We start from the raw sequence: 24219 nt of genomic DNA on the forward strand, positions 1-24219 counted from the left end.
AAGCCCTGTAATCCTCTTATAGGTATGTAACAGATGCTTTCTAATAATGTAAACGTACAGAAGGACTATTCCAGAGAGCCATTATATGTAATAAAAGGATATGGTTGGGGTGCCTGGGTGGCTCATTTGGTTAAGTGTCCGACTCTTGGTTTCGGCTCAGGTCACGATCTCATGGTTTGTGAGTTCGAGCACCACATCAGGATCTGCACTGGGAGTCTGCTTAAGATTATCTCTCTCTCCTTCTCTCTCTGTTCCTCCCCCACCATCTCAAAATAAATAAATAAACTTGAAATAAAAAAGGACGTGATCACAGAAGAAGAAAAACAAATACCACCAAAAAAGATTTAAAGCATATTTTTATTATAGATAAGTAAGTATGGTTTGCTGTGGCTAAAGATATGTTTATAATGAATGTATAAGTTTTTCTATATACCAAAAGGTATAATATTTCTCTTTTAATACTGATCTAACATTTCTCTGACAACAAGGGAAGTCTGAATGGGCTGAGCCTATTTTAAATGGCTAAAGACTTTTTTCTTTCCTGAATGTTGCTTTAAAGACTGGTAAGTTGAATTCTTTTAGATCCCAACACGTTAAATTTAAGAATAATGAAATAAAGTCAATGAATACTACAAGACATGTAATTCCTATGAAGCAGAAATAATGGTTTTTATAATTTAAAACAGCAGCAATTTCAAAAGATTTGCTGAATTAAAACTTTACAAAATATATATATACATAGTATCATTCCAGATGATCATGGATTTTTAAACATAGTATATCACAAACCCCAAACTCTAACCCAAACCTACTACTGGATGTAGCTGGCTTGTAATATTTTTTACAACAATTTAAAAAATAAAAACAAAAGAAACCTCCCAATTCTCTTGTGCATAAGCACAGGTTACAGTGCGCTGGCTTTGCTTCTATATCCACAAAGAGAATTTTAAAATAGAACAAGGACTTCACATAAATAATGTTCCACTTGTTATTAAGTATGTAACCAAACAAATTAAAATAAGTACTAACAACCAAAACATGTCTTGATGTAACCAGTACATACACTCTTAAAGAATGACAAAGACGAAAAAAGAAATAAAATAGTCTATGAAAGCCACAAGCACCTTGTTTTAGAAAGAGCACCAAGCAACACAAAAAGGCAACACGTAAGAGGTAGTGTACCACCGGCTAAGATGTATATGCCCATCGGGGACCTGAATACAGCTTAGTATTTGGGAAAATAAGACATATTAGACTGTGGCTTGTAATTTTTAGACAGAAGCATTGCACATTTGGGAGCATTAGCCAGTATTGCTTCCATAGTGCTCTGCAGCTCCAGCTGTCTAATGGGTACTTTGCTCTCAGTCAAAAAATATAGGATACCCTGAAGAATTCCATGTTTATAAATTTTCAGTTCTAGGGAATTCTCTAAGAAAGCACAGATCAATATAATTTTTAAAAGAATTAAATACTTTATCAATTATAGTCCTTTAAAAATGCCTTTTCTCCTTCTTAGGAGGAAATCTTTTCTTCCTGAGATTCTTTAAGATTTAGCCAATGCTTTATTCCATGCATTTCACAATGATACTATCTTTCTGTCTATATTTTTCCCTCTGCAGCAATTACCTGGCCAACAGCAAGAATTCTGAACTAATTCAGAAACCTTAGAGAAAGCATACAGAACTGCTTTCAATGTAGTACTTCCTTTCAGTTTTGAGATGAGGAAGTTTTTGTACTTCAATTACTGGAAGCTGATTAGGGTCCTGGGTGTGAAAAAGGAATTTTGCCTTATGCCAGCTGCCATCTTGAATCTGTAAAACAAGAACAAAGTGCTTTGATAGGTAATTGTGTCATTAGCAATCATTCTCGGCAGACAATGCCCTTCGCTGTCAGACAATGCAGCTTAGTTTAAGGGTTAGAGCTAATGAATAGGAAGTCCCTAGAAAGTAAGTGCTGGCACAGAGTTAAGCTCAGTGGTTAACGATCACTATGACTAACTGAAGACATGGTTTATTCTTTTCTCTAAATGGCAGTATGTGTTGTGATTTTTCAGTCTATGAGGCTAAGGCTTCTGCTTCTGCTCTCTGTGGATCGGTACAAAGGCTGTTCCTAATATTCCTAATATATTCCTAATATAAGTAACACCCATCTGCTCTGTGTTCCTTATTTGGGACTGATTCTTCAGGATGGGCATTCTTCTTGGATGAAAGGCAATGAGCTATCTCAACCTTTATGTACTTTAGGTAGGAAATAACCAGAATTGCTTCAGTCAGAAGCAAATTATAATTATGTAAATCATCTTTTAGCTTTCTTTATTGCCAGTCTGTGGTTACCGTTTATATAGTTTCTTTCCTCTCCTCTTTCTAGGCCTTTCTGTTTTTCTTATATACTATATGCTCTTTTGTTTCTGATAAATTTTACTATAGAACAAAAACACCTTATGATGACGATTCAACAAGATAAAATAGATAAACACAATTGACTAGTTTTGTGAAGCTTTTTATTAAATTTATTCACTTCCTCATTTACTGAATTATTATATAAATTTTAAAATTTGAAGGATCTTTAGAGATTATTTAAGCTATGAATTCCATGTACTAGTCATCAGCTTGGTATTATAACTAGAACTAGAGTTCGGTGTGTAAGACACCATTAGATTAACTCGTTAAGTCTTTCGAGCAATATTTATTGAGCACTAAGTACAGTTGACCCAGTTGAATAAGACTCAATCCTCTACTTTCTTACAGTGCTTGGGAAATATGAAGATGAATAAATTAGTTCTGGTGTTTGAATACTAGCAGCTTATACATCTAGTTGGAGAGAGGGGAAACACAAACAAATAGACATAACACAAGACAATATGCCAGAAGTACAATATAAATAATGTAGACAGCGAATGCTGAATTCCTCATTTCCCACTGAAGTACTCAGGGGAAGCTTCATGAGTTCAGAATTCAGAACTTAAGATGGGCTTTAACGTATGCCTAAAGTTGCCACTTGGTTAGAGAGGGAGAGAAGGCATTTCAGAGAAAGGTAATGACATGAATAAAAACAAACATACAAACAAAAAACAGTTGGAAAAGTAGAAGATGGTTGCAAAAATAAGCCTAGCGTGGTGTTTTAGTGCACAGATTTTGGCCTGGAACAGACTTTGATAGAAATCCAGGCACAACCAGTCTCTTTACATACAAAATGTGAAAAATAAAAACCTCACACAGTTGTGAGGATTAAATGAGTTTTCAGTTAAAGTACCTACCAGGATAGTGTGGCATGGGCTTTGGAGTTAAACACACTTGGTGTTTATTTCTTAGTCTTCACTAATTAGCTGGATGACTTGAGCAAGTTATTTAACCTCTCCGTGCTTTCACTTTCTTATTATTAAGAGAGACTTCTTTACAAAGCTGTTATAATTAAATAAAATAATGTATGTAATACAGGGTACTTGCTATATAATAAAGCCCTGATAACTAGTAGTAGGAATTATTGATGTTATTATTATTGTTGTTGTTGTCATTATTTCCTCTTCTTCTTCTTCTTCTTCTTCTTCTTCTTCTTCTTCTTCTTCTTCTTCTTCTTATGTCGGTTTGGTCTTAGCTTTGGGTTGACAGTCAATCAAAGCCCACACTAGAAATGTAGGTTGGGGCCTGACTGTCCTAAGTGCTAAACAAAGACCTGATAAGTTTGGATTGTATTTCAGAGATAGTGAGTCACTGAAAGTTTCTGGAAAAAAACTGGAAAAGTTAAATGAAATTGTTGGTAATGTTGATCTCTGCTTATAGAGATGAGCTGTATGTTTGCCTCTCATTTTTCAAATACTCAAGCCCTATTTGTCTGAAAATAAAATGTTGTGAAAAAGTAGAGTCCCTTGGAAATGGTAAGAGATGTTAAATCACTAGCACACAAGAAAAGGAAACCGAGCTACTTAAAGCCATTAACGATACGTATATAAAGTGGATGTTGTTCTCTATAACAGGGTCAGGAAACTCTTCTGTAAAGTGCTAGTAATAAATGTTTTAGGTTTTGTGCACCATACAATCTGTCATATTTATTTAACTCTGCCATCATAGTGTGATAACAGCCATAGATAATAAGTAAATAAACAGGGGTGCCTGGGTAGCTCAGTCAGTTGAACAGCCAACTCTGGTTCAGGTCATGATTTTGTGGTCCTGAGTTCAAGCCCCGCATCAGGCTCTGTGCTGACAACTCAGAGCCGGGAGCCTGCTTCAGATTCTGTGTCTCCTTCTCTCTCTGCCCCTCCCCCACTCACATTCTCTCTCTCTTTCTCTCTCTCTCTCTCTCAAAAATGAAAAACATTAAAAAAAGATTAAAAAATAAGTAAATGAACAAATGTGGCTGTATACCAATAACATTTATTTACAAAAACTAGTGGTGAGCTGGAGTTGGTCTGTGGACTATAGTTTGCCGCTACCTGCTGTATACCACATCTCTTAAAATTATAGATTTTTTCATAAATTTGTTATTTAATTTTAGTAGGAAAAATGGGCTATGATTCAAATATTGTTTGGTAGGGCCAGCCAATCTGTAAGTCTGCCCACATTTGGTATCGGGTGTAGCGACCGACAAAATGAAATACAACTGACTTGCCTCTATAAACTGTCTTCCATGAAATAATGAGATGTGGAATCACAGTGGTGAAAATACATGGAATAAATCTACTTATATGCTTTGTCCATCTAGGTGTAATATAATTATTCAAGATGAGGAACAAAAATTAAATCTATGTATTAACACCTATTTTGCATATAAAAATCCATGGATGACCAATGTGTGTGACAAAAGTTGACGAGATATAAGCAAATGCTTGATTCTGAAAAATGTAATTTTATTACAAATTGGGGACATTAAAACTTACTACCCTTCTGGATCTTCAGTTTACAATTAAAGTCTTATTCTGATTATTTTAATTTTATGGTCTTGTAATTTAATGTTAGTTATACTGAACAATTCTAAAAGTGCCATCCCTTACCTTGCAGTCATCTGAAAGCACCTTAGGTTCAAGTAGAGTGTTTTCTTCAAAAATCTGGCCATTCCATCCCTTGAAGCCAATAGGTAATCCTGAGCCACTTGACTGAGCACTTGTCCACACTGGTGTGTTTAGACAGTGAATAGTGATGATATGGGTGGCTTCTGAGCTCAGTAAGTGAAGGAAGTTCATCTGGACTTTTCCAACTCCAAACTCCAACTAATGTCATAGAAACAATATACAGGTTATAAGATGTGGCAATTGATAAACTTATAATTTGGGGGAATTTGAGGAAAGTCCTTGGAATGCAGCCTTGAGAAAACTACTTTCCTTGGCATTTAAATGCCAGTCAACAGCGTGTGACTGAACCACTGGCTTTTGCAGGGGTGGGGAGCAGGGAATCCCTGATTTATAGCATTTTCTGATTTCCATGGTGTAAACACTCCTACCATGCCTGATTTCAGGATATCATGGTGGTGTCACTGGACATGGAGTTGGAAAGAGATACAACTCTTTCTGGATGAGTCTATATGAGCCGGCTTCAGCATACCATTAGACTACTAGATGTGACAAAAAAAAATTATAATTTTTATAATGTTATCTAAAATGCATTAATAATTAGTTGTTGACTAATAATTTTTTCCACAAAAATATGAAATTGTGTATACTTTCCTTGCAGATTGTTTTTGGAGTTTCCAAAGATAAGTTAGAAGTTGCAATAATAACTTGTTGAGTAATTTTAATTATGAGAGCTTTTAAAGATCAGGATAGAATCTTCTTCTTTGTGTTGCCGGCCCCTAACGCAGTTACAGTCATACAGCAAATCTTCAGTAAATGTTTATTGAAATGACTGAATGCATAACAAGTATTAATAATAAAGTCAACAATATAGAGCAAAATTAGAGCAAGGAGGTCTGATTGCATATTTCCCAGGCTTGGGCAAGGAAAGAGATTTTTCCTTTTTTTTTCTTTAATTTTTTTTTAATTTATTTTTGAGAGACAAGAGAGAGACAGAGCATGAACAGGGGAGGGTCAGAGAGAGAGGGAGACACAGAATCTGAAGCAGGCTCCAGGCTCTGAGCTGTCAGCACAGAGCCCGATGCAGGGCTTGAACTCACAGACTATGAGATCATGACCTGAGCCGAAGTCGGACGCTCAACCGACTGAGCCACCCAGGTGACCCAAGAGATTTTTCTATAGTTTTTGACATTATTATTGTTTTAGCAATATTCAAGCAGAGGTATGGTCATAACATAAGTGAACAAAAATGGTTTCTACAAGGAATTTATATGAATTTCCAAACATGAAATTAGAAAAATACCAGTTATGAGCTAACAGAGAAAGAAAAAAATAAAACAACAATCAAAAAAGTAAAAGGAACAGAGAAGAAAGGCAAAGGAAGGTCAGTGAGGCTGAAAACATGGAAGGATCATCATAAGGAACATTAGAGTTTAAGTAGTTCAGTTTCCTTTATTTTACAGGTGAGAGTCACAAGCTTGTAAACTATTTAACCTTTCTAAGACTTAGTTTCTTTGTTGGTAAGGTAGCGTATAACACTGACATGGCAGGGATGCTATAAGGATTTAAGGAGCCACATGTCACTTACCTAGCACAGTGCTGGCACAGAGTAGGCTCTTTGGTGGCTCAGAGTGCCATTTGCCAGGGTAGTAGAGGAATAGAAACTAGAACCCAGGTCCCTGATTCCAAGTTTACCATTCTTTCCACTACCTGCCCAGTCTTTCTCAGGTTGAGTTAACAGATAGGAGAGATGGGAGAGCTGATTCAGTCAAGGAAGGAATTGGAGTGCAGTTCCTTCGCTACTCCTATCTCCTTTGCACAGTCCCCATCTTTCTTCTGTGATAATCCAAATAAACACTCTGGGCCAAATCCAGGGGAGTGAGTACGATCATGCAGATATTTTGCAAGTAAGATTATCACGCTGATCTTCATCAGAGGAACATGGATTCCCTAGGAATGGAAGAATCTTTCCTTCCTCTGCTTTGAGGTTAGTAATAATGGTGAATACCTACTGAGATGAACTGGTGAAACACCCCGGTTAATGAAGAGGGATATTTTAGGAAAGGGTAGTCTAACAACAAGCAGTGTAGAGATTAATAGACCGCACATTTTACTTGCTGCCTCTTTATAATGGACCAAACATACAATAGGCATGTGTATCCATTCTTTGTCAATGAGAAATAAGTTCTTGGTAATAATACCAAACTGGTTTAACCAGAAAAAGAAAAAAAATGCAGTTTTGATTTCTTCAGTGTTTGTTATGTGTAGAACTAAGCTTTAGGTTTTATAAGTGCTTGTTATAATCTCCAGTATCATACCAAACTAACTTTCATTCATTCTATTATACTTGAAAGAAGTTTTAAATAATAGTCAATGGATATTTAAGGCAGGTTCTTTTGTGCTAAATCACCAAAAATAGTAAGCTTTGTGGCAACATTCCTCTTTTAATGATACCATTTTCAGAAAACTTTAGGTAACTGATTACTAATTACAAACACTGGGGATTTTCTAATGTATATGTATGCATAAAAACATATGTTCCACATTTTTAAAAGGAAATTTAAAAAGCATAATCAGTAGAGTAAGCCAAGATATGTCAATCATAAAAGACATCATCAAAATGTCAAGATTCACTAGAATTACTTTTTAAAAACAAAAAAATTTCTTATATGTGGTCGAGAATGATACCTTGCTTTCATTCATAAAATTCACAATTATTTAAGGTGACAGGATTTTAAAAGTTATGTTCCCTGAAACTGGGCAAGTGGTCGCATGTGTTCTACAGTTCAATACATACCTTTGTTACAGAAACAGGAGATAAACATGTCTGACCACCAGCACTGAAATTGCAGAAAACCTCAATGGCATCTGAAGGGCATCCAAGATTTGGATCAATCCAGTATTTTCCTATTAATTTATTGTAAAACACAAAAATACTTAAATGCCATACTAAAACCTATCTGAATCATCATTACAAATTATCATACTTTAAATATACATTTTTATAGTCTTAACTGTAAAAAAACTTAGAAGATTATAAAGATATTTACATTTAGTCAATGAATGAAAGCTGCAAGCATTATATAAAATTGATACCAAAAATACTGTATTTTTCACGTGCCTATCAACTTAAGGGCATTTTATAATTTTAACAAAAAATGGTATATGGCTGAATTTATTGCCTCTTTTTTTTTTAAGTTTATTTATTTATCTTGAGAGACAGAAGGAGAGAGAGACAAGCAGGAGAGGAACAGAGAGAGGGAGGGAGAGAATCCCGATCAGGCTCTGTGCTGTCAGTGCTGAGCCTGATGCAGGGCTCAACTTCTCAAACTGAACCATGAGATCATGACGTGAGCTGCAACCAAGAGTCGGATACTTAACCAACTGAGCCATCCAGGCCCCCCTACTGCTTTCTATAGATGAGACCATCAGCTTAAAGGAACCGTCTAAAGTTACATAGTTAACAGAAAAGTTGCAATTAATGTGGTATATGTGTATATGTCTGTTCTATGTGATTACAGAGTTTAAAAAAATACATACTATATACATGTACATGTATGTTAAATGGAAACAACTTCAATCTCCCTGAGGTAAAATATTACCTTTATGAATATTGGCATAAAATTAATAAAACATTCTTTGTTTTCAGACAGAAAAGGTACAATTAAATGGTTATCTTTTTTGTGGTTTCTTCATCAGATTTGCAAGTGAGAAAAACTGAAGTCCCTATACCGAGTGTAAACCTGCCAACCTTTGCCTTCACTGACTGCTCAGCAGAATCAAAAGGAGTCTTGAAAGTCAGTCTACAGGAAATTCTCAGGCTGAAGAAGGATTGATCTAGCATCTGAGTTCCAGAGTAACGGGCTCAGAATATTGCAGGAGCACCTTATTCTAAAAGCAAAGACTAAGAATTTTTGAATGAGAGATAGCTCTGCTTTCTTGCATTAAAAAGGCAAGACAATCAAACAGTACTTGTCATTTCTTCAGTAGCGAGGAATCCTTGTCTTTCTTACCCTATTGCAAAGATTCCTCTACCGCAACCTGGGCTTCCTCTGGTCCATTATTTTAGATTTCCAGAACATCTTCAACAACTCTTTACTAACTCTACTAATCTTTCAAAATGCATACCTCCTGAATTGGTGGCTCCAAAAGTAGGGACTCTGTTGCAATGTTTTTCAAATTTTAGTGGCATTAGAAACATCTGTTAAAACACAGGTAGCTGGACCCCATCCCCAGAGTTGCTGATTCATTAAGTCTGAGGCAAGCCTTGAGAACCTGCATTTCAACAGTATCTAACTCTGGTCCAGGGACATTTGAAGACCTACTGATCTATTAAGATACGGAAGAATTGGGTGAATGAAATCCTATCCTCTGCCCCCCCCCCTTTTTTTTAATCTTTCCCTCAGAATTTCAGACAATTTGTAAAGGTTGTAGAAATTAGTGCTGGATTTTTTTTTACCAGGTTCTAGAGCAGGCTTCTAGTCTTATCTAATGAGGTAAACACATAATCTTCACTACTCTCTCTTGTCTTCCAAGAAACCGTTTCCTTCTACTATGTGAGCTTATTAATAAGTTCCTTATAAAAAGTTTTCCATCAACCAAACTCTCATTGTTATATGGGGAAGAATGCTTTGAATTCAGGTATTATGCTGTACAACGGTGAAATGGTAGAGACTTCATAATTTTTTCAGGATACGTTGAGCTAAGATGAAGCACCATACCATAATGTGTCTTTTTTTTTTATATATGAAATTTATTGTCAAATTGGTTTCCATACAACACCCAGTGCTCATCCCAAAAGGTGCCCTCCTCAATACCCATCACCCACCCTCTCCTCCCTCCCACCCCCCATCAACCCTCAGTTTGTTCTCAGTTTTTAACAGTCTCTTATGCTTTGGCTCTCTCCCACTCTAACCTGTTTTTTTTTTTTTTTTCCTTCCCCTCCCCCATGGGTTCCTGTTAAGTTTCTCAGGATCCACATAAGAGTGAAACCATATGGTATCTGTCTTTCTCTGTATGGCTTATTTCACTTAGCATCACACTCTCCAGTTCCATCCACGTTGCTACAAAAGGCCATATTTCATTTTTTCTCATTGCCACGTAGTATTCCATTGTGTATATAAACCACAATTTCTTTATCCATTCATCAGTTGATGGACATTTAGGCTCTTTCCATAATTTGGCTATTGTTGAGAGTGCTGCTATGAACATTGGGGTACAAGTGGCCCTATGCATCAGTACTCCTGTATCCCTTGGATAAATTCCTAGCAGTGCTATTGCTGGGTCATAGGGTAGGTCTATTTTTAATTTTCTGAGGAACCTCCACACTGCTTTCCAGAGCGGCTGCACCAATTTGCATTCCCACCAACAGTGCAAGAGGGTTCCCGTTTCTCCACATCCTCTCCAGCATCTATAGTCTCCTGATTTGTTCATTTTGGCCACTCTGACTGGCGTGAGGTGATACCTGAGTGTGGTTTTGATTTGTATTTCCCTGATAAGGAGCGACGCTGAACATCTTTTCATGTGCCTGTTGGCCATCCGGATGTCTTCTTTAGAGAAGTGTCTATTCATGTTTTCTGCCCATTTCTTCACTGGGTTATTTGTTTTTCGGGTGTGGAGTTTGGTGAGCTCTTTATAGATTTTGGATACTAGCCCTTTGTCCGATATGTTATTTGCGAATATCTTTTCCCATTCCGTTGGTTGCCTTTTAGTTTTGTTGGTTGTTTCCTTTGCTGTGCAGAAGCTTTTTATCTTCATAAGGTCCCAGTAATTCACTTTTGCTTTTAATTCCCTTGCCTTTGGGGATGTGTCGAGTAAGAGATTGCTACGGCTGAGGTCAGAGAGGTCTTTTCCTGCTTTCTCCTCTAAGGTTTTGATGGTTTCCTGTCTCACATTTAGGTCCTTTATCCATTTTGAGTTTATTTTTGTGAATGGTGTGAGAAAGTGGTCTAGTTTCAACCTTCTGCATGTTGCTGTCCAATTCTCCCAGCACCATTTGTTAAAGAGGCTGTCTTTTTTCCATTGGATGTTCTTTCCTGCTTTGTCAAAGATGAGTTGGCCATACGTTTGTGGGTCTAGTTCTGGGGTTTCTATTCTAGTCCATTGGTCTATGTGTCTGTTTTTGTGCCACCATAATGTGTCTTTTGTAGGCCCAAACGTTCTAACCCAAAACTGGCTCTCCCATGGACACAGCACTTCCCTTGCAGCTCTTTCAAGTTCTGCCACAGCCTCTATTATCTTTGTGTTTGGAGTAGGGAAGGTGTCTTTCTTGCCCTTCACTGCCACCTCCGGACCATTCTTCCTATATTTTTCCTAAAACAACTCCATGGTAAAACTACTGTCATTATATTACATCATCCATTACCCCTTCCTCTTGCAAGCCACTTTCTTTGAAGATTTTATCATTGGATGGCTATTACTTTCATAAAATACACTTATGACCTAATTCTTGGTGACACGGATGACACTTCCAATACCCTGGCCTCTCAGTTCCTTGAACTCTTCTGCCAATGTTCTCGTACCCTTCCCCTGCTCCCCCTACTGCCCCATTCACTTTAACCCTCAACTTCCCCAGGCTGCACCCTAGCCTTTGTCATTATCTACAAACTAGAATTCTGCCATTATTTCACCTCTTCTCTTTTGAACCCATTCTCTATTGTCCTGACTCCAATTATTCTTCCATCCTATCAGGACCTACAATCCATCGATAATATTTTTTTCATGATTTCTCATAATCATGTGTTCGATTCCCTCCCTACCCAAGTAAAACCCACAGATCTTTACTAAAATTACTTCCTTGGAGACTTCCATAACATCCCTGCCCTGCCACAATTCATTGTGCTTGCCTTATAAAATCCCAACCTCATAGAAGTCCAATTTTCACCTGTACCTGCACAGCTAAATGTGGCTGAAGAAAAATACAACTACGTGGACTGGACTCACTTTAAATTCACATGTTTGTAAGACTGCCAGACAACAACACCATGTTTCCCTAATTAGTTCCCTCTGTTGCTCTCCTAGTTAACTGTTTGAAACCTTCTCTTCTTCTCTCACCTTTGTTATACCCATCCCTTCACCTTTATTCTTGAGTGATAACCTTTCAATGTCACTGGGGCAACTGAGGCAATGTGAAAGGAGCTTACAGAACCTCCAGCTACCACATCTCCTTACCTATCTGTGCTTGCACACACATATTCTGCCTTCCTTCTTATTATCGTGAATCGACTGTGTTCCTATGGAAGGCTTGTCTATTACACCTTCAGTTTCAAATTCTTCCTCTCTTAATTTTCTTTTGAGTGTAATTCTGCTTGCTGTTTCTGCCAGTTCTCATTCATGGTGTTTTATCAACCGGTATGCCTCAGTATATTGACTGTATGCTGGGCACTACCTTTGAGAAATGATTTGTGGAAATAATTTGAGCCCTAGGATGATGGTATATTTTATAGAAGACTTTTGTTTCTGTTAGACATGGGATGGGGGGTACTAGCAGTCTGGAATCATCTTAGTCCAAGTTCAAAGCTTAAGACTCTGAGCTATCTTCATGATGTGAATGAAGCTAGGCTATAGTCTTGTCTCTTCCAGTTTATGTTTACTTTCAGAGTGGAGCCCTTTGAAAACCTAAATCCTCACATTTGATGGGCCACAGATATCAATTTTTGACCCGAGCCCCACGAAGCTACCAAAAGCTGTATTTAGAACACACCCAGGGCAAAAGCAGTTCTAACTGTGTTCATTTCTTTGCTGTCTCCTTCAAAATGTTGGCTTAAAATTTCCTCACTATTTTGTTGGCTATTTGATGCTTTTAACTTGAAAACAAATTTTAAAAGATATTCAGCCTGGCAATTTGAATTACCTCCTTCATTACTGGAAATGGAAACTCTCTGGCTCTATAATTTTCTCTTAAAATCTGATGAAGTTTTAACCACTACTATTCCTCTTAACTGCTCTCGTGAAGCTCACACAGAGCATCATGCTGCTAAATTCAGTAGCCTTTCTCAGGAACCCAGTCGATCCCTTCCTCAGGCAAAATTTTCTTCACTACTGTTCATCTAGTTTTCCTCCTATCAGGGATAGCTTCTTCCCAGTTTTCTTTGCTAGTTTCTCCTCATTTCCCTGATCTCTAAACATTGAAGAGCCCGAAGGCATAGGGTTTAGACCTCAGCTACCTCAGCTTTTCTTTCTCCACCTAGTCTTTAGGTAGTTGTAAGCAGTCCAGGGGCATTAGATACTATTGATATGCAAATGACGTCATAATTTTTACCCCTAGCCAGAACCTTTCTCTAATAGCCACCAACCTCCTTGACATTCTTACTTTATGCTGAACAGACATCTCAAATGAGATATATCTAAAACCGAACTCCTGATTTTTCCTCCAAAACTTGCTTCTGCATCTCTCTTACAGCAACTCCACACTTCCATCCATTAGTCAAAAAGCTTAGAGTCATCCTCTATCATTCTATTTCTCTCATAACCCACATCCAAATTATCATCAAGAACTGCTGGCTGTACCTTAAGGCAGAGCCAAAGACTTGATCATTTATCACTTATTCTACTAATTCTAGTCCAGCCTACCGTCATCTCTTACCTGGATCTTTTTCAGTGGCCTCCTCAATGGTTTCTTTTACTGTTGTCCTCATTATATTTGCAATACATTAGCCAGAATAATATTTCAAAAATTTAAGTCAAATCCTACCATTTCTTTGCTGCAAAACTTTGAATGGCTTCCCACCATATTCAGAATAAAAGCTGGAGTCTTTTGAGTAGTCCGTAAGATCTTATATAATCTGGTTTTTTGGATATCTTTCTGACTTCATTTTCTACCACTTGCCCTTATGCACTCTCTTCTGGTCACTGGCCTTTTTGTTAATCCTAGAACATACTACATATACTCCAGTCCCAGGGCCTTTGCATTTGCATTTGTTCTTTCTGCCTGGAAAGCTCTTTCTCTAGATTTCCTGTAGCTTGTACCTTTACCTTCTTCCGATATGGCTCAAATGTCATGTTCTCGGAGATGCCTTATCTAACTACTATACTTGAAAACTTCACCCCCACTCCATTTTCTATCATATCCCCCTCCCCTGCTGTTTTGTGTTTCTCTATAGCATTTGCTGTCTCCTAGTGATGAAAACATTGTTGGGCATTAAAACCTTTCTGATACCTTGCAATCCATACCGCTTAGTTATTTTTCTTACAAAGAAGGCAGACCTTGAATTAGATTTCAGTCATTTGTATGTCTTAAAATGTCTTTGTTACTTTCAATTCGCTAGAATTTCATGTTTATGTCATCAAATATGGGAAAGAATCAAACAGAACTACTGTAGGCAGCTGTAACTGTCTATACTAGTTTAGTTTTTGTAGTAATTTAAGGCAGGAAATATCTATAGAAGTTAAGTATTTTATTAATATAAATAAAATGAATATTTTCATTGCACTTATAGAATGGAAGCTTATGTTTTTGGACAAGGGTGTGTGTGTTATGTGATGTATATGTGTGTATATGTAATTTAAATAAAATATGGACTACTAGTCACCATATAGAAGAACATAACATTTTTTTTCAAATCAGCATATGTGTCATTGCTACATATAAGTTTTTAGCAAAAAATTTACTAATATTTATCGTACAGCTGACCACAGACCCAATAGAAATTAAAATTAAATGATATATTACAGCAGACAGGGTTCCCTTATCTATCATTAGATAAATAGAACTGTTCTACTTGCTTTAAAGCTTTTCCTTTATGGTTCTATTCTAAATTCATTTTTGTACCTCTGGTTAATGGATTTGGGGCTATCAGTGTACTAATGAAAAAATTCCAAGAATACCAAACCATCTTCCTACTCACTGACTCTATAGTGATGCATTTAAATTCCATTTTGTGTAAAAGCCATAATTTTAGGAGGTGTGCTGATGGGGGCTCTCCCATGTATATTTTTTTCATGTTATCACCTTTGGCGGACCCGACAGGTACTCCTATTAACCCAAAGGTCAGTCCTCCATGTTTTAATTGTTATCATGAATATGATATGTTCCAAACACGATGTGTAAGCAAGTACTATAATTAGGGTGGAGTAAGAAAAGTTGGGGATCAATAAGGATGCATAGAAGAAGACATTTGTAATGTGAACCCTCAGAAAGGGATACTCTGACTTCAGAATCATGTCTCCCTCTAAGAGTATTTGGTTTTTGATAACATTAAAATGCTTTCCTATAAGCGTTTTATCAAAACGATTAAGATTCAAAATGAATATAGTATCAATCTCAGACACACTGAAATGATGGAATTAGACATCAGAGTTTGAGAAAACCAAGAACTTACCATCTGATACTTTGTGTTCACAGTTAAGCAAATCTCTGCAGATTCGTGCTGGGTTATCTCGTGTGCCAAGAGGATTCTTGATGCTGTGCAGTAAATTGCTAAGGTAGTTCAGGGTTTTGGATATCTCTGCACCGTAGTCAATTAGAGTCACTTCAGTATTTTGGTAGCTCTGCCAAGACATCACAGGAATCATATTAGCAAAAAACCAGAGTAGCCAGCAGCATTATTGAACCCTCATCATCAACATGGACCAAGGCAGAAGAAAAATGTATCTTTGTTGTGTGCGGTGACTTGGGAGTAGGATGTAAAGGTCAGTTTATATTCAAATATAGCCATCTATGTATATTTTATTAAACTGGATCCTAAGTAAGAGATTAAATTCACTCCAAAAGCCTAGTTTTCAAGCTAACATAAAACTTAACAATTATTATGCCCACTGTAGTATATTATTTTTTAAGAAATTATACATTGAATAGAGTTTAATCAAGAAAAATGAGTAACAGTGATAGATCCCATTTTAAGAAATGGCTAACTTCATCAAACTATTTTCTTCTACAGTATCTAATTCGTGGTTTAAAAATTCCTTAAATGATATTACACCTTTTAAAAATGTTTTCCTTAAAAAAACCCATGCATATATTTCTGCTTATTAAAAATGCTTACTTTGTCCTTAAAAGTAGTTTCATTACGTTCAATCTGTTTTAAATACAATCTTTGAGATAAAGCCACATTTTGGACTCTGAAAAAACTTTCAGTTTAATTTGTATATTGAGAGTGCCAATGTAAATAAAGCCAGATATATTACCTCCATCTGTAGGGCAGCATGTGATTCAATCAAGGCTTGAATAGCAGCATTGATATCCATTTGTTTCTGTGTAAAACAAAACCATTTGAGATTAGCAGTAACATCAACACTGAGTACTCTAAAGTAAGGGCTGTAAATTCTGAAAGCAGTGCTATTAAAGTATACTCGACTTATTATCTGAAGGGGGTTTGTAACTCTTATGGTTAGACAGATGCTGCAAATTTTGCCTGGATAACTGGAAGGACAATATGCTGCCTTCATCCAAATCTCGAAAGTCTCCTAATTAAAACAGGACCAAAGTCTAGAGCCCTCAAATGAAAAACTATTTGTCACTGCTGCATAAACACACACACACAAGTTACTCAAATGGAAGAAGAATGAAATATGACCCCCTCAGTTAATAAATTGTAAAGTGAAGAATAAATAACTGTAGTAATTTATAACAGTTACATTCTTGGAAGGAAAATATAATAAAATACTACTGTCCTGAGGTAGTCACCACATTCGTTTAATCTGATACTTCTGCGGTCTTAAAAACAATTTCTGAAGTTGGAAAATGCACCATTAGTCCCAAAAGAAATAATACAGCATGAATCCAATCTCCTCCTGCATTTAATAAAAGATATTTTTAGAGAAAGGCTCAGCATAACCATTAGTAAAAGTCTTTTTGTATTTTATTTTTTAAAAAAGCTTGGAGACTAAGAAGCCTGAGTTGGGAGAAAGTTCTGTGAAATGGCATCTGTGTACACAAATCAAGCGATCTGATTTCCTTCAGAATGATTGTGTTCCTAAGATATCTTTTTACTTGGAGGGCCATACAATAAAAACTGTTTTCAACAGATCTCTCATAACTCAAGGCTGGTAATTTGAAAAACTATTTAAAATGATGGGACAATCAATAAAAGGCACTCTTCCTTGCCTCAACATGTGGTTTTCATATTGGAAAATAATTGACTCATTCTGTGCATATATACTGCCAAACACTGTGATACATATTGAGGATAAACGGTAAGCTAAAAAGAAAACTGCCCTTGTGAAGCTGAAGTTTAAGGGAGAGAAAGGCACTAATCAAATCTTAAAACCACACAATTACAAATTGTGATATGTGCTATGAAAGAAAAGAAGTGCTTGTTCCCATGAAAGAAATTAGGGGGTTTCAATGAAATCTGGAGGATGAGAACTTTGGAAGGAGTAGATGAGGGAAGGTTTCCTTGAGTGACATTTGATCTGAGATCTGAAGATAAATAAGAATTGTTAGGAGAGGGGGTGAGAGAGCTTTCCAGGCAGAGTAACAGCCTTGCACAAAAGCTATGAGAGAGAGAAGCATGACCTATTCAAAAAGCAGAAAGGGTCAGCCTAAAAGGGTCGGATTAAATAATTCTGACCATCATGCCTGTGTGAATGAGCAGATTTTGGACATGGGTCGCATTTGCACCAAACATGGGCAATTGAATTAAGTACTAAATAATAGCCATCCTTGTATTTTCCAGGTGGTTTGTTATTAGGGCTTTGATCTTAGAACACATAGCATAAGCAGTTCTCAAACTCTTCAGTTTAGGACTTTTTGCACTTTTAAATATTATTAAGGGCCTTAAAAAACTTTTATTTACATGAGTTATAACTTTTGGTATTTACCAAAGTAGAAATTAAAACACAAATTTGTGTTATTGCTTTAAAATAACCCATTATATGGGGCGCCTGGGTGGCGCAGTCGGTTAAGCGTCCGACTTCAGCCAGGTCACGATCTCGTGGCCGGTGAGTTCGAGCCCCGCGTCAGGCTCTGGGCTGATGGCTCGGAGCCTGGAGCCTGTTTCCGATTCTGTGTCTCCCTCTCTCTCTGCCCCTCCCCCGTTCATGCTCTGTCTCTCTCTGTCCCAAAAATAAATAAACGTTGAAAAAAAAATAACCCATTATACATTTTTTAAAATTTATTTATTTATTTTGAGAGAAAGTGAGCACAGGCAGGGGAGGGACAGAGAGAGAGAGAGAGAGAGAGAGAGAGAGAGAGAGAGAGAATCCCAAGCAGGCTCTGCTCTGTCAGTGCAGAGTCATGAGATCATGACCTGAGCTGAGATCAAGAGTGGGAGCTTAACCGACTGAGCCACACCCCAACCCATTATATGTTAATACAAATATTTTAAAGTAAAATAATTGTATTTTCCAAAACAAAAAAATCTGAGAAGAATGGAGCTGTTTTATATATTCGTACATATCTTTAATGTCTGGATTGATAGAAGATAGCTAGATTGTCTTATTTCCTTCAGTATTCAATCTGTTATGATATGTTATTTTAGTTGAAATATATGAAGAAAATCTGGCCCTGCAGAGACATGCAGTTGGAAATAGGGTTATTTTAGTAATCTTTTCGGATAATTGTGGATATTCTTTGATACTATACCAAACTTTACAAATGATAATTTCTTAAGGGTTAGTTGAAATTTGAAATCTGAAATCAAGTCTATGAACTTTTTGTGCTTTTTTATATTAAAATCTGTTGGTCTAACTTGAACTGTGAAAGACTCTTTTATCTACCCATGATACTGTTAACATTGCCCATTGATTATTTAGAAAATAACGGTTCATCAGGGTGCCTGGGTGGCTCAGCTGGTTGGGCGCTGACTTCAGCTTAGGTCATGATCTCATGGGTTCATGGGTTTGGGCCCCTCGACGGGCTCTGTGCTGATAGCTCACAACATGGAGCCTGCTTCAGGTTCTGCGTCTCCCTCTCTCTCTACCCCTCCCCCATGCACACGTGCTCTCTCTCTCTCTCAAAAATAAACATTAAAAAAAAAAAAGAAAATAATGGGTCATGGAATTATGCAGATCTTCCAAATTCGGACACATTTCATTATTAATGTCACACAGTTACATTTATTAACACCATCACCAATCTCAGAAAAGTGGAAGTACCGGGAAGCTGTCAAACACATAGTGGTAGATAGAAGTTTTCCCCAATTTTTATTTTTGCTTGAAAATTTGAGACTTATCATTGGCATTGACTTCTGTCAATAGTTTCCTTGAAATGAGAGGCTTGATTCATTCATGTTTAAGAAAATATCTGCGGAGGGTCGCCTGGGTGGCTCAGTCTGTTGAGCGTCTGACTTTGGCTCAGGTCATCATCTCATCGTTGGTGAGTTCTAGCCCCACGTCAGGCTCTGTGCTGACAGATCAGAGCCTGGAGCCTGCTTCGGATTCTGTGTCTCCCTCTCTCTCTGCCCCCACCCATGCTTGTGCTCTGTCTCTCTCGCTCAAAAATTAATAAACATTAAAAAAATTAATAAAAAAAGAAAATATCTGCTGAATACTCATGAGTGTATAATATTGTTAGTCTATCTAGTAAATATGGTGTTCTATGAAAAGAGCAGCCAGTTCAGTTTGTAACTGAGACAATTGCACAAGTGCTTTTCCTTGAGGTAAATACTATCCTCTTCAGTATGCAGCAGAAGTGTTTTTCTATATGTTCTTCTATTTTGTTCTAGAAATTACTAAAAAGTTGTATACTCAAGATTGGAGATTTAGGAGACAGCAGAAACAGTGGAGTAATGACCTCCCAGAATTTTCTCCCCTATAAAAGCAATGAGAAAACTGGAAAAAATGTCAGAATGAAGTTTTTCAGGACTATGGAAATTAACAAAATGCTTGCAGCAATCTGGGGGGCATTTATTTAAGAAAAATATCTGAATCTTGGTAAGGGCAGTGAGCTTCATGGAACTTTAATTTGCCCTATTCCCATGTCTTTCTTTTCAGCTCTGTGGTAGCCCTAAAAATACCAACCCATAATTACAGTAAAAACAAGAAGCCAGGAAGTCATGGGGGGAGCAGAATGGGGTTGGAGTTGCTCTAAAGCATCATTTCCAGTGAATTATTATTATTTGACCTGCCTGGTAGTTACCTAGAAGACACCATTTGCAAGGCTGTCTTTATTTTACCTGACTCGCAGCTCATCCAGTGCAAAATACCTTTTCCCTAAGAGTGTTTTTCAAAAGCATTTAGAGGGAATTGTTTAACTTTGTGGCTGTCTGGAGCACTGGAAAACAGTTGGGGCAAGCAACAAGCTAACAAAAAGCTTACAAGAGAAAGGTAATCTGAAAAGCTTTGACATATTTCTGGAAATCTAGAAGTCCATGTGCATTTGTACCATTGTGCATATGCTTAGAAAATATCTGAGAATGCCCTAAGCTCTTTCCTCTGGCTTTCAGTCTCTGTGAAATCAGGAAGTTAAAGCTAAGGCATAGTTTTTAATCACCTGGCAGAGCAATGAAGGGGTGCTCCAACATACACAGAGACATTTGTTAAAAACTGGGAGACTTACTGGTTCTGCCATTTAAGGAAATCTCTCTCCACTTGTTAGCTGACCACTAAGCTGAGTAGAGACTTAAGTGGTCACACATGTCAAAGCATAGAGACTTTACAAAATTCAGAAAAGTCAGTAAACAAAATAACACACAACAACAAATAGCAACAAAAATAAACCCAGGGTTGAGGGGAACAATTTTATTTCCAAAAATGCCTCATTATTTTATTTACAATGTACAGTCTTTGACAAAAAAATTACAAGACATGCAAAGAAACATTAAAGTATGGCCCATAAGCAAGCAAATGGGTAATCAGTCAATAGGAGCTGTCCCTGAAGAAGCCTAGATGTTGTACTTAGTAGACAAAGACTTTCTAAAGCTATTGTAGATATGTTTAAAAAAAAAACTAAAGGAAACAATGTCTATAGAACTAAACAAAAGTATGAAAAAGATGTCTTACAAATAAAGAATATCAATTACAAAAAAAAAAAGGAAATTATAGAAAAGAACCAAATAGAAATTCTGTAGTTGAAAAGTACAAAAAATGAAATGAAAATTTACTAGAAAGGCTCAAGGGTAGATTTCAGTAGACAGAGGAATCAGTGAACTTGAAGATAGGTTTATTGAAATTTTCCAATCAGAAGAGTATACAGATAAAACAGTGAAGAAAATGAACAGAGGCTCTGAAACCTATGGAACACCAACAAAAATACTAACATGTGCATAATGGGAGCCTCAGAAGAGGAAGAGAAAATGGGGCAGAAAGAATATTTCAAGAAATAATAATGGCTGTAAGACAGTGATGAGAGAAATTAAACAAGAAGAAACAAATGGAAAGATAGTCTATGGTTATGGATCAAAAGAATTAATATTTTGTTTTGTTTTTTGTTAAAACGTCTATATTACCCAAAGTAATCTACAGAGTCATGCAATCCCTTATCAAAATTTCAATGGCACTTTTCACGGAAATAGAACAAACAATTCTAAAATTTTTAGGAAGACCTTGAATAGTCAAAGACATCCTAAGAAGAAGAACAAAGATGGAGGCATCTTGCTCCCTAATTTCAAGCTAGTAGTAAAAGCCATAGTAATCAAAACAGTATGGTACTGGTATTAAGACTGACACACAGACCAAAGGAACAGAATAGAGAACCCAGAAATAAATCCATGGATATGTGGCCAATTAATTTACAACAAAGGAGCCAAAAATATACAATGAAGTAGGGGCAGTCTCTTCAATAAATGGTACTGGGAAAACTTGACAGGAACATGCAATAGGATGAAACTGGACCACTACCTTAACCAGACACAAAAATTAACTCAAAATGGATAAAGACTTGAATGTAAGACCTGAAACTATAAAACTCTTAGAAGAAAACAGGTGGTAAGTTCTTTGATACCAGTTTTGGTGATAATTTTTTTTGGATTGACACCAAAAGCAAAAGCAACAAAAGCATTGTAAACAAGTGAGATCACATCAAACTAAGAAGTTTCTGCAGAGCAAAAGAAACAATCAGCAGAATGAAAAGGCAACCTACTGAATGGAAGAAAATATTTGCAAATCATATAATCGGATATGTGGTTAATACCCAAAATATACAACTCAATCACAAAACCCTAAAACAATCCAATTAAAAATTGGGCAGAGGATCTGAACTGACATTTTTCCAAAGAAAAAATAGAAATGGCCAACAGGTTTGTAAAAAGGTGTTCAACATCATTAATCATAACGGAAGTGCAACTCAAAACCACAATGAGCTATCATTTCATACCTGTTAGAATGGCTATTATCAAAAGACAACAAATAACAAGTGCTGGAGAGGATGTGGAGAAAAGGGAGCTCTTGTAAACTGTTGGTGGGAATGTAAATTGGTACAGCCACTGTAAAATACAGTATGGAGATCCCCCCCAAATAAATAGAATTACCATATGATCCAGCTAGTCCAATTCTGGGTATTTATCGGAAGAATACAAAAATGCTGATTTGAAAACATATATGCTTTCCTATGTTCACTGCAGCATTATTTACAATAGATAAGAAATGGAGAGAACCTGAACCACCTAAAACTAATATAATGTTATATGTTAATTATACCTCAATTTAAAAAAGGGAATGGATGAAAATTTGATGAGAAACATTAATCTACACATCCAAGAAGATCAATGAACTTCCACAGATACATCATAATCAAACTGTTGAAAGATAAAGACAGAGAGAATCTTGAAGGCAGAAACAGAAAAGATTCATTATACCCAAGAGATCCTCAATGAAATTAACAGCTAAATTTTCATAAAAATATCATAAAGGTAAAAAGGCAGTGGGACAACATATTCAGAGTGCTGAAAGAAAAAGACCATCAACCAAGAGTGCTATTTCAGATAAAACTATCTTTCCAAAATAAAGGAAAAATTAAGAAATTCCCAGATAAATAAAAACTAAGAGAATTCATCACTAACAAAACTTCCCTAGAAAAATAATAATTTCAGCCTGAAATTAAAGATTACTAGGCAGAAACTTGAATCCAAATAAAGAAATAAAAAGCACTGCTAAACATAACCATACAGGTAAATATAAATGAGTATAGATTCCACACAGCCAAAACAATCCTGAAAGAGACCAGAGTTGAAGTCCTCACACTTCAATTTCAAAACTTACTACAAAGCTACAGTAATCAAAACAGTATGGTACTGTCATAAAGACAGACCAATAGACTAGAATAGAGTCCAGAGGTAAATCTTTACATATATGGTCAAATGATTTTTGATCAAGATGTCAAGACCATTGAATTGGGAAAGAACAGTTTTTAACAAACAGTGCTGGGAAAATTGATATCCACATATAAGAGAATGAAGTTAGACCCTTATCTTACATCATATACAAAAATTAACTCAAAATAAATCAAAGACTTAAATATAAGAGTTAAACCAATAAACCTCTTAGAAAGCACAGGGGAAAAACTTCATTACATTGGATTTGGCAATGACTTCTTGGATATGACACTAAAAGCAAGGCAAGAAAATAAAAATAGATAAATTGGACTACGCTAGAATTAAAAACTTCTGTACAAAGAACACTATCAACAGAGTGAAAAGGCAAACAAAAGGAGAAAATATTTCTATCATATATTGGATAAGGGATTAATATCCAGAATATATAAAGAATTCCTACAACCTAACAACAACAAATAAGCAATCCAATTCAAAAATGGGCGAAGGACTTGAATAGACATTTTCCCAAAGAAGATATATAAGCCAATAAGCACATTAAAAGATGCTCATCTTCACTAATTATTAGGGCAATGCAAATAAAAACCACAAGTAGGTGCCACTTCACACCCATTAGGATGGGTGTTATAAAAACAACAACAACAAATAAAACAATATAACAAATGTTGGCGAGGATGTAGAGAATTTGGAACCCTATGCAGTGCTGATGGGAATGTGAAAGGATGCAGCTGCTATAAAATACAGCATAGAGTACCTCAAAAAATTAAACATGGTATTAGTATATGATCCAGCAATGTCATTTGTGGGTGTATACCAAAATGAATTGAAAGGAAAGACTCAAGCAGATACTGTACACCTATGTTCATAGCAGCATTATTCACTATAACTAAAAAGCAGAAGCAATTCAAATATCTCCCTGGATAAACCAAATGGGGCATGTATACATATAATGGAATATTATTCAGCCTTAAAAGAGGAAAGTCAGACACATGCTGCAACGCTGTAGACGTTATGCTAAGTGAAATAAGCTGGTCATAAAAGGACAAACACTGTCACTTATATGTCACAAAT

The 24219-nt window shown here is 36.4% G+C and overlaps 1 protein-coding gene across 6 annotated transcripts in view; it reads right to left on the minus strand.

Annotated features, from left to right (window-relative positions):
* Positions 1 to 339: 339 nt before the first annotated feature.
* The window catches only part of COL24A1 (collagen type XXIV alpha 1 chain), a 412001-nt gene continuing 388121 nt past the window's right edge, over positions 340 to 24219 (minus strand). For 5 of the 6 annotated variants that reach the window (XM_045036125.1, XM_019837358.3, XM_045036123.1 and 2 more), the window contains 5 exons: positions 16127 to 16192; positions 15322 to 15490; positions 7800 to 7909; positions 4988 to 5203; positions 340 to 1811 (listed from right to left, as the gene is read on the minus strand). In XM_045036125.1, coding sequence (XP_044892060.1) covers positions 1665 to 1811; positions 4988 to 5203; positions 7800 to 7909; positions 15322 to 15490; positions 16127 to 16192 — 708 coding nt within the window. In that variant the 3' untranslated portion in view covers positions 340 to 1664. The remainder of the gene's footprint in view (positions 1812 to 4987; positions 5204 to 7799; positions 7910 to 15321; positions 15491 to 16126; positions 16193 to 24219) is intronic. The other variant, XM_019837359.3, reaches the window with a different exon arrangement.

This window comes from Felis catus, chromosome C1 (assembly GCF_018350175.1).
Source record: "Felis catus isolate Fca126 chromosome C1, F.catus_Fca126_mat1.0, whole genome shotgun sequence".
Taxonomy (NCBI): Eukaryota; Metazoa; Chordata; class Mammalia; order Carnivora; family Felidae; genus Felis; species Felis catus.